Source organism: Pieris rapae, chromosome 9 (assembly GCF_905147795.1).
Source record: "Pieris rapae chromosome 9, ilPieRapa1.1, whole genome shotgun sequence".
In the NCBI taxonomy this organism is placed as follows: Eukaryota; Metazoa; Arthropoda; class Insecta; order Lepidoptera; family Pieridae; genus Pieris; species Pieris rapae.
This window is the reverse complement of record NC_059517.1, coordinates 7000917-7012439: the sequence shown is the minus strand read 5'-3', so window position 1 is coordinate 7012439 and position 11523 is coordinate 7000917. Positions and strand designations below refer to the sequence as shown.

The 11523-nt window shown below is 30.6% G+C and overlaps 1 protein-coding gene across 1 annotated transcript; it reads right to left on the bottom strand.

The window, feature by feature from the left end:
* Positions 1-460: 460 nt before the first annotated feature.
* Positions 461-10502, bottom strand: LOC111003662 (NF-kappa-B inhibitor cactus). The gene is made up of 5 exons (XM_022274291.2): positions 9877-10502; positions 9314-9636; positions 4688-4776; positions 2561-2770; positions 461-2404 (listed from the first exon to the last, which is right to left on the bottom strand). Exons 1-5 carry the CDS (start codon positions 10308-10310, stop codon positions 2333-2335), a joined length of 1128 nt encoding a protein of 375 aa, XP_022129983.2. The 5' UTR covers positions 10311-10502; the 3' UTR covers positions 461-2332.
* Between the last annotated feature and the right edge of the window lie 1021 nt (positions 10503-11523).

Here is an 11523-nt window from a genome sequence, read left to right as displayed (position 1 = left end):
AAGACAAAGAAAGGTTTGCTGGTTTCTTCATAAATATTTAATTAATAAGTTATGCATCTTTAATAATAAACATTAATTTATTTTTTTAATAAATTAAATGGAAGAAATAAAGAAAGAAAAACAGCTAAAAGGTATATCTTCTGTCACTTTCACTAAGCTAGTTTTTAATTTACTTTACATTATTACTCAAGATGTCATAATATAGAACATGGTGTAATGGTTGCAGCTTCTTCCAAACGTTGTGTAAAAGAAAAAATTTGGCGATTAAAAACAGTGGCGGAGAGTTTATTGCCAGTTCTTCTCTTCCGTTCTATGCTCTTGATTTGAGAACTGGCACTAAATATAAAATTAGAAGCATTCAATGTATAATTCTTTTTTGACGTTCATAAGTGTATGTAATGTTACCTACATGAATAAATGATTTTTGAATTTGTTTAGATAGGTAATAAGAACAAAGCTGTTACATTTTTAAAGTACATATATTTCAGATAATAGACATTAGTTATATACTAATCATAATAGATATAAATACAATAACCTCTAAATAAAGGGCGTGTGAGAGATACTAATTCAAATCATATACATACTTAATAAGATTTGACAAAAACCTTTTTGTTACACATACAAAGTCAACAAGATATCATCTATGATTCCAGAAAGAAGGAACTAGTTACAGGCACAAAGATTTCTACATAAAAATTAATTCGTAAATTCCGAAAAAATGAACACCTACAACGCAAACAGTTATATTTAGGTAGTATATTTTTTTAGAACTATAAAATGCAAGTGCGACATTTTAGGGATAATGTCAACAATTAACATTTTCTTATCAAAATTAACGGATTTTTTACAGGTCTTATAGACATTTTACAATGCAAGTTCTCAATTAGTGTTATCGCTTTCATCGTACATTGATTACGACCATTATCTCGACCTCATAACATAAACGGAATATTATCGATATAGGATTCCAGATAACATTTTCCAACTGCATCACAACAATATTAATCACGAATCAAATTTCAACTTATACTAGGCGCAATAAATATCAACCTATCTTGCACCTGGTATGACATTAACAATTCAACATATGATTTATTTTGCTACCATCGGATTTTTAACATGTTAAATTTATAAAACTATTAAAATACAATAGCTGCAAAAAGTGAACAAGTTTAAAATCCATAAGTAACTTCCTAAACGAGAGAGACTGTCAAACTTTCGGAGTATAAAGTACATCGAAAATAAAATTAAGCTTCCGTCACTGCTTAAGCAAAAGTCTGTTCGGAGCCTAATCTTAAACAACAGGTTATTTTCCGTGAACAACAATGTTACACCCGAAACCCCAAGGAAATTCCATATGAGTAATATCTTACATCATTCAAAACAACGGAAGTTTCAAGCATTTTCCTTTAGTACTCACAATCATATAAATTTAATAAGTATAAACATACAATAAAACAGTAAATAAGTAATATAGATATTTAATAATCTTTATTTTAAAGGAAGACTACACGACCTCATAATGGCATTGGTCAAGAGACTGTACATTACTTGGCCATTCAAGTATGACATAAGCACTATTGGAGGAGGGTGTGTGAATTATATTTGGTGATTACATCTATAGTAATTATTTACTTTTTACACATATTATCCACAAATTGTATAAGCTTGAAACCAAAATGCATTTTTCGAGGACTCCTACAAAAAAATAATATATTACTATTATTTTTGAGTTTAGCTTAGGTAATACTTGAACGGCCCCTAATTTGTCAAACATTTTTTTAAATATATATATATATATATTTAATATGTTATGCTAGACTATATTTAACCGTTAAAATATTCCGCGTTATGACATCAATACCTACTTTGTTATATTTTTTTGATAGCGAGTTAAAATAACATTCGGTTCACGAGTATACTTATCATTATGGCAATGACTGATATAGCCAAATAAAATAATTTGAACTTATCAACGACATAACTACAAGGAATAAATACATATGTTCAAATTATTATATTTACAAGCGCTCTATCAGTTTTTCAGCGCAATTTTGGATTTTAACATAATTTCATATTTTAAACCCCCTTTAACACCGAACTGTGTAATTCATAAAAACATAGGAGTGAATGTATTGAACATTATCGCTTTTGATACACTCACATTGGAGTACATAATTTTAAATGATTATTTCTTATAACATTTCGATTAGAAGACTAGCTTCGCCACTTCGTCTGACATTTGTCCTAGCCGTCAATTACGTCAAACAAACATTCTGCCCTCTCCTCTAGTTAAAGCTATGGTTTATGAATTGCACATATTGTGTTGTTATGCGCACGTCGTGGTACAAGCAGCCATCATCTGATGCATCTCCTCAAACCTATCCACCTCACTCTCATTCTGAAAAAAAGAAGGTATTTCGGCTAATATTAGATAGGTAATTTGAGTTTTGGTGATTTCTCTTTGGCTTGAATTTTGTTCAAATAAAATGATATGATCAATGATTGAATTTTAAATGAGTCATTGAATGGTTGCTTTCTATGTTTAAATGCTCACCTCTGAATCGCTATCATAATCGTCATCATCAGAATAGTCATCAGTAAAGAGATGTGCCACGGTAGTTTTGCGAGCGAAGTGTCTTGCTGTGCGACCCGCGTAGTCTCTTACTCCCCGGTCCGCCACTGTCTCAGTCAATAAGTACCGCATAAGGTCCTCGTCGCGCCTCCGTGTTGCGATGTGAAGTGCCGTGTGACCAGCTAATCCCTCCTGTAAAAATGTATTTGTTTGAAACAGTCTGTAATTATTAAAGAAGTGCCGCATCTATACTCTAAAAGAATAGACATTTAGTCAAGTTATTTCCTTTTTCCAAATTAACTGAGTGCATGTTAACCAAGAACTAATTCAAATTCTTACGTTTATATGCCATCAGTCAAAATATGATATGTTTAAGTACGCTTTATAAAATTTATTCCATCAAATAATTCGTTATTCCAGAAACAGATAAAAAGCCTGGTTTGTGAGGTTATCTTATCTGTCGGCCATAACAAGGCCCCTCAACCAAGAGTTGTGTATAATATAAATTAAATAAGCAAATATTTAAATAGATCGTAGATTTTATGTTTAAATTAAATTTCAAGTAAAAATGAGGTCAGATGGTTTTAGCAGTGTGAAGAGATTCTTTAGTCACACAGAAACTATAATATAATTAGCAAATGCGTAATTAAATTTACTTTGTTTTGTAACATAATAGTTGTATCAATTAAGACTTTTAGTTAATGAATAATTAAATGCCATACAGAAATAAAATTTGAAAAATCAAGGCGAAGCAGATAACGAATTGTTTAGTAAAAAATAAAATAATAAGTATTAAAACTGGTAACATATAAAGAGTGTATTTTGTTTTCTGTATCAATATTAATTATTTTAAGTTATATATGAGATATTCTTTGAAACAGTTCTATATTGTTTAAACATTAAAAACATATAGTTTCCTCATTAGTGCGCTGGCGAAAATTGGAACTACATATAGCGCAGTAAAAACCCGCTATCATCTTATCAGATTACACGATTGACGACGGGTTTCCCAAAAGAAATAAACAAATATATCACGTAGTACTTTTATATATATATTTTTCATGCAGTTTTAATCTAATACAAACAATTTAAATGCCTTATATTTTGTATATAATAAGTAATATACTTTTATTTAATGTTTGATGATAGTACCATGATATTGTGGTTTAGACATGATATATTGATATAAACGATAAGTAGCGAGTCTTACGATTATAATCATCATACCTATCGAAGTAATTGTATAATTAATAAGTACTAAATGACCTATAAGATAACAGATATCTAACATCAAAGCAAATAACAGGATATTTTTTAAATTATTTAAAACAAATACGATCAAAACAATTCTTTTAGTGTTTGTTTCTCTTCGTAGTTTCTATTTATTTTAGTCTAACTTTTCGATTTTTGTTATGATGTTTGACTGTGTTTTATTCCCTGTTTGATTTATGTTATGTAACATTTGTAACTGTAATTACATAAATAAATAAAACATAAAAATTTTGATCAGTCTCTCTAGCTCTTCATCTTCACATATGGTTTATTAATAATAATTACTGTGCAAAAAATTGCTTAGACTACGAAACAGAAAGCTTTACACGTAACTTCGAGTGTTCCGATTTCAACATTTGTTTGAGTTTTTGTATCACGTAATAAATGACGTAAATGACGAGGCAGAAACAGGAATAGACGACCCCTTTATATATTTGGTATAACTGCAGTTATTTGAACGTAGATTTAAAAGTACTAGGTCGATTCGTTTAGTTAGATGAATAAATTAATAAAGGTTGCTTTTTTCGTAAGTGCGAAGTCTACTAATCGTTACACTATTTACACGTTATTGGCTTTCGAGTATCAGGATAAATCAGATCCGTGGTGATACTTAAGCTACAAAATTTCTAGTAATAAATCAATAACAGTTAGTATCATATACTTAATAATAATAATTATACGGAAAATTCATTAATAAAAGTTACCCCACAGAACATTAATCATGCTTTTACGCGTAATTGATAGGATTTTTTAAATAAATCATTGTAACCATATATAACACAGTATATAAATATATATATCAATAAAATGTACAACTAAATCGTAATTTAACAGTACCTTAGCATTTATATTAGCTCGACAGGATACCAGCAACCTTATCTCGTCTATGTAACCTTTTGAAGCTGCGAGATGAACGCACGTCTGACCTGAAAATATATGTGACACTTTACATATTGTTTTATCAAAATAGTAGGGATGAACTATGAAAAAGAAACATTACAAAATAACTAAAATCGAATTAACAGCAGATGTATCAATTATTTGTAGCTAATACTCATAAAAATATATGTAGATTAAATATATTACTAATGATTTAAAATTGTCGACGTTATTAAGGAAATTTATTATTTCTTCTAACAAACAACCTTCTCAAAACTCACATTCAAATTTATCCGAATACGCATATATTCATTATTATCTAATTATTTTAACACGTTAAACATGTTTTGCTTTTTGACGAATAAAACGTAAACAGTTCCGACAAAATATTTTTCTTTCGAAATATATATAAATATGTATTTATATAAAGGTATGTCAGGGGCGGAATTAGCTGAATTTTCTAAAAATGTTTCATAGCCGTCACACACGTAGTCATCTGTGCCTAAAACAGATGCTGGCCCCTGTCCAGTACTATTTTCAACAAATATTTTATGACCAAAATAACTGAGCTCAGAGTTTTGATATCTAGAACATTTATTACGGAAAAGATTTTTATAAATGTATATTAGTGTTTCAGCAAATACCAAAACAAAGTTAAAGCAGACACGGCATTAGACGATTACTATCCGCCAATATCGACGAATTATTGTATATTTACCTTGACAATACGTCATACGACCATTTATTTGTATTATGTAAATATTAAATATCTTACTATAAATTTAAATATAAACACATAATATAAAAACTTTGCAATTACATCGTATTCTCATGACATCAAGTTTATCAAGGTATATACAATAGGTATGCCGTATGACTAAGACAATATTAGCTAAGTCAATGACAGCAGACGAGTTTTCAAACACAGCTGATAAGTTCATCTCTCTATCAATCTATGCAATCAAGTTATATGATTAGATTTAATATCTCTAATATACTATTTTATAAAACTCTTTGTATCATCTTAGAAATAGTAATAAAATTAACAACAACAAATGACGGACCAAGCGAATCATTTAACTCATGTACGATATAAATTAGAATTTCTGTTATCAGTGAATGCGGGTATTTAAAATACCGTACACCCATTTGTGATTTGCTGGCTGAATCAGAAATGTAACGTCAAGGTAGCTGCTGGCAAGCGTATTACGATGTTACAGCTAACGTCAGTATAAATTATGTATGTACGTAAGTATGCACCCAAACGTATGAAACCTATATAAAACGAGGTGTAAATTAACAGCTGCGTAGAAGTAAATGGGCGCGAGCGGTCATGTGGACGCGGGTGTGAGGGGAGCGCGGCGCGGGGAGCACTCGGGTTTTCCGAATAATGTAGCAATCGGCGCGAGCGCGGTTGCCCTCACCATATACGGTCGATGATATTTTCACTGCTTCCGCGTCATATTTAACTCATACGTGATACCATGATGATTCTACGAATAAGGTTGGGATTATTGATAAATTGCGTATACATATTCCATGCACCTACAAGATAATTTTAACACCATTGTAAAGAAAACTTAAGTTAAAAAAAAATTATGTTTACCTAAATAATAATAGTATAAAATATGTCAACTATATTTCAAATAAATGCATGACCATTTATCAAGCATGTTATGGGAAATTCCTTGTTTCTTAACATACGTAGGTAAACACTTAAGTAATATAAATCATTAGGTAGGTACAATAAACTTTGAATTTCTCAAAGCAATTCATTATGTGGAAACCGGATTCATGTTGGTTTTCCAAAAAACCGGTGCGATCATCGATTTATCCAAATGCCTTTGACCACGTGAGTAGGCAATGATTCAAGAAAGTATATTATTTATACCTAGTGTTTACCACCTGCACGTTACTGCATTACTCACAGTCAATTTAATACAAAAAAAATCGTTTCTAATGAACAATAAGGAATAAATAATATAACTATACCTAATGCATACAAAAGCTGCATCATTATCGCAGATAAACAGATTGGGATTTCCGAAGCATTTGAAATACTTTCACCTCGGAATTACCCAAAGAGTAACCGAGTCATTGTTGCACTTAAATCAAGCATTAGGTGGATGACTTGTCTTAAACCATTTAAGTCCAAGTTGTGGTTTTCCTTACATAGTATACGAGAACCTTCTGTACTTTCCGACAACGGTTCTTTGAAGTCTGTATTTAGTTTATATTAGGCCCATGAGGTGGGCATTCTCATAATAATAATGATATACTAGAGATGCTATATACCGATCGGACTCGAATCAAGTCAGACTATAGATATATTTTTCTTATCATATTAATAAAAAAATATTTTACTTGACAACAGATTATTAGATACACACCCACATTCATTATCTGACCAATACACAGATTTTAATTAACAACTATAAAATAATGAATATATATCTAATACAATCTTTTAAATTCGTAACATCATTTACATAGAATGTCCGATTGTGTTATAATATTAGTATAGACTACAGATATATTATGTACGTTTAGAGGTAGCCAAGTACAAGTGACTGTCTACGCAATAAATGATAACAAACAGACTTGCTATTATGCAACTGACTAAACAAAGCGACGTGTATACGTTTTATCAAATAATAGGAAAACAAATTTACGTTTAAAGTTGCATATAATTAGCGAGGCATAAGCTGCGTTCACGCAAGGTGACACACATAATTGAATACACGTGTCAATGATCGCTTATTTATCGTTGAAATCATATAAGTTGGAAAAACCACAACCTCATCCGAAAGTCACGTAACATTGTACAAGCAACGATGTGGGATATCCCACGCAGCCATACTGGCGTCTGAGTTGAGGATTTGTGAATGTTTGCAACGCTTTCTCCGCGAGCCGGTTCACATCGTTTTGTGTTACGCGAACACTACGGGAATACCCATCGTATAGCGAGGTTGCCATTTGCCCAAAATATACACCGTAATTATTTACTTTTGGTATCATTAGCACTTCTTGGGAATTCCAAAATGAATATGAATCTGTGGTTAATTTGTAATAACATGTTACTAAAAGAATAACAACTAAAACAATAATGTTACCTCTTATCTTTTATATTATTATGAAACGAGGTCACAACGATGGGAAAACCTATGTCAATAGTTGCTGAAAGTTTCAAGGCAAGGACGAGGCATTATAATATCGGAAAACCCGGCTGTAGACATTTCCTACCCTACTTAAAATGTCAATTGTATATTTTATTAGCTGGTTTAATATAACATTCAATTAATTTGTTAAAAAATACACTATATGACCTTTAAAAGTAGTGAGATAAGAGAAGCTTAGATGTGGCTCAATGAAACTGACATGTCCCTAACAGGTTTCGAAAACATAATGTACTCCCAGTGCTTTAGCGTAAATATGAACCTATATAAAATTATACCTTTATTTAGTGAACAAATTGAAATAAAATGTGTCTGTTTAAGGTAAATCTAGACTTTTCCACGCTTCAATACCTGATCAAAAACTATCAGTTGTATTTCCCGCGCGTGACTTGCCAAGAATACGGATTCCATTGAGTGTGCTCAAGACCTTGACGGTCATCTTTCTGAACACGTAAACAATGTTTACGATAACTGGTCGGCTATCTATTCAATACATCCTAGTGACATCTTATTTATAATGACGTGCATTTGCGTGCCAGTGTCCTGCTATTTCTTAACAATGACTGTGAAGGACGACAAGTTGATATCCGGCAGGTTAATATCCGTTATATTTTCTATTAGAAATGTCATTACCATGATCGGGTTTCCATAATTATAAAGTAGCGTCATGATGCGTACGTAGTTTATTAGTTTAAATATTTTAGTTTTGTTTTTCACATTTTGTTTTGATCATCAAAATTTATAGAGGAAAAATACTAATAAAATGAGATATTTTTATTTGAATTAAATGGTAGCATAATTTTTTTGTGAAATTATTTAAAAAAAATAAGATGCTGTTATATTTAAAAGCCTATTATAGAACATAACTGTTGTAGTTAAACATTTTATTCATTAACAGTCCTAATGTAATGTAGAACTATTTTTACAAATCACTTTTGGTAAAGAATAATTCAAGGAAAACCTGGGATTTTACACCTTCAGAAAAATGTACAAATTCACATTTTTCAGTAGTTATTACTCTGTTCATAATCATTCATATCAACATGATCTCAATAGTGTTCTACTGTATTTAGATATGTTATATTGTAATTTATTTTTAATTACTTATCTTTTTAAGTGTTCAATTCAATGACCATTTAGGAATTTCACCTATTATTGGGGTTTAAATATGAATCCCAATAAAAAGTTAAACATTGTGGTATATCCTAAAACAATGAAAGCAATATCTTACTGTTATTTCTTTATATGTAATAGATGTAGATTTTATTCTTTAAAAAAATTTATTTACATGTGTAAATTATAAATATAATGTCATAGAATTAATACATAATTAAAAAATTATATTATGTAAGGTTCTTACTAAGATTATGTAAGGGATTACTAATAACAAGTAAAAAATACTACTTACCATTGTAATTCTTCTGATCCAATACATTAAAATATTCCCGAGGAGTTCTTTTTAATGGTTCCAGAAGAAGTTTTAAAGTTTTCATATATTTTTTTTGAACAGCTATATGAAGCGGTGTCTCTCCATTGAAGTCTCTAACACTTATTGAAGCTCCTGCTTCCACAAGCATTTTTGTGATATGAGGTTGTCCTGCAAGTACTGCAAGATGCAGTGCTGTGTGGCCATAACGATTAACAATATTTAATAATTTCTTCTCAGGGCATATCTTTATTAGCGTGGAAACAGATGTGGCACATCCATGGACTGCAGCAATATGAAGTTGTCTGTAAAAGAAACACTTTTTAATAATAAAGTCTTTGCATATTCATTGCTGAGTAAATAACTAGATGCAGTATTCATTCACCATTAACCCATAAAATTTACTGCAGTTTTCATTTTTCAGCTTAGATACCACATTGATGGTAAATTAAAGAATCATTCTTATAAACTACATCATGTAACTTTCCCTTTTACTATACAGACCAATTAATTGAGTTAGTTAGAAAGTTGATTGTGGAACTTACGTATCACCATCTTCATCTTGTTCAAACAATATTTTGATTGGAGGTAGATCATATTTTTGAGCTTGAACTGAATTGTCACCTTTAAATTCTTCAATCACTATCAGGGGCTCTACAGGGACATGTGATGATGTTGTCTCATAACAATCTACTTCACCAGACTTCAGTTCCATAGAAATAACCCCACTATCGAACTCTTCATGTTGACTTAACAAATCTTTACTACTTTTATTATCCTTGCAGTCGTCTTTTCTTTTTTCTTGTTTATCACTAGTTCGCTCTAGTGTATCTATTGCTGCGTCATGTGTTTCTTTTGAATCTTCATCTGGATTGTATTCTTCCGTCAAGTTTTGTTCACTAAGAGGCCCCGAAAGGAAACCAGAGTCCGTATTTTCATCGTCGAAAATTTTTGTGTCAACAGCTTTTTTGGCACTCATTGTGATGTAGTATTAACACTTATCACTATTAATCACGTCTTAATATATATTTTTAAAACTAAATGATGAAGAACACTCAACAATAAGAGAATTTGCACATTTTAAATTAATAAAATATTGTACTCAACTCAGGACACCCACAAGTGTCAATATACAACAACTGACTGAAGTTTTATAGTATGTTCTCAGCTTACAGCTAATATGATAGTTTTATCATTTATGTCGCACACGGCACAGATCATTCGTAATTACAACTACGTTATCTACGTATTCGTATAGCAAATGCAAAAAGTTTGAAAGCCAACATTCACAGACTAGAAATTATGTACCTGCGGAGAATAGAAGTTATTTTGTAAGAAATATTTGTAATTCTTATCAGAATTACTATATCTAGTAGGAGTTTTTTATGTATGATTTATAAAGTTAATTTCAGTGAAGATGTAGCGTATCGTAGATACGCACTAAAATGTACATACTATATGGTGTAGTATTTTCTATACGATTTTGATGTTTGTGGCAATATAAATACAGGACACTTAGAAAAGAAGAAAACAGACGTCACTCAGAACAGACTTTTAAGATAGTGAGCATGTATTTTTTCCTATGAACTTTTCTATAAGAATATAAATTAATTACCGTTGTTTGTGAAGTATTAATATATCAATTTAACAAAGATAAAAATGGGTTGTGATTTATAGAAATATAGAACACCCATAAATGGTGACCCCGACGTGATTTTTTTTTCGACGTGATAGGATGATGCTGGTGTCTTTTCCAAAACTCCCATAAAATTAAGATGCTTACACTACAACATCATGTATAATATTACATATCTTTGTAAGAGATAATAAATGCTGTAGTTGTGAAAAAAATACTAATTTAAAAGATTCTCCCCAAGAACAAGAACTGCGTCATGAAATATAATGTAAAAAATAAAGGATTTTCTCTAAACATTATGTGACTTATGTGCGTGGATGAATGAGACACCTAATTTTAGCCATATACGTAAACTTATCAATTTCTGATGCTTCATGCTTTTTAATCTTACGTGATTGAAGAAAATAAAAAATCTCCAAGTCGTGGAAACTAAAAAAAATATAGAAACAATGATCTTTAATCAGCAAGCTTGTGCTATTGTTGTTCTTATTGTTTGAAATTAATTTTCTGTTCAATTAAATGTATAAGTTATTGTAATTATATAAACTAAACCATT

Excerpts from the sequence above, each read along its gene's own strand:
- LOC111003662 (XM_022274291.2), bottom strand. The coding sequence starts at position 10,310 with ATGAGTGCCAAAAAAGCTGTTGACACAAAAATTTTCGACGATGAAAAT. Across the intron at positions 9,637-9,876 it reads CAAGATGAAGATGGTGATAC|ACAACTTCATATTGCTGCAG; the intron begins GTAAGTTCCACA and ends TTTCTTTTACAG. Across the intron at positions 4,777-9,313 it reads GGATCAGAAGAATTACAATG|GTCAGACGTGCGTTCATCTC; the intron begins GTAAGTAGTATT and ends ATATATTTTCAG.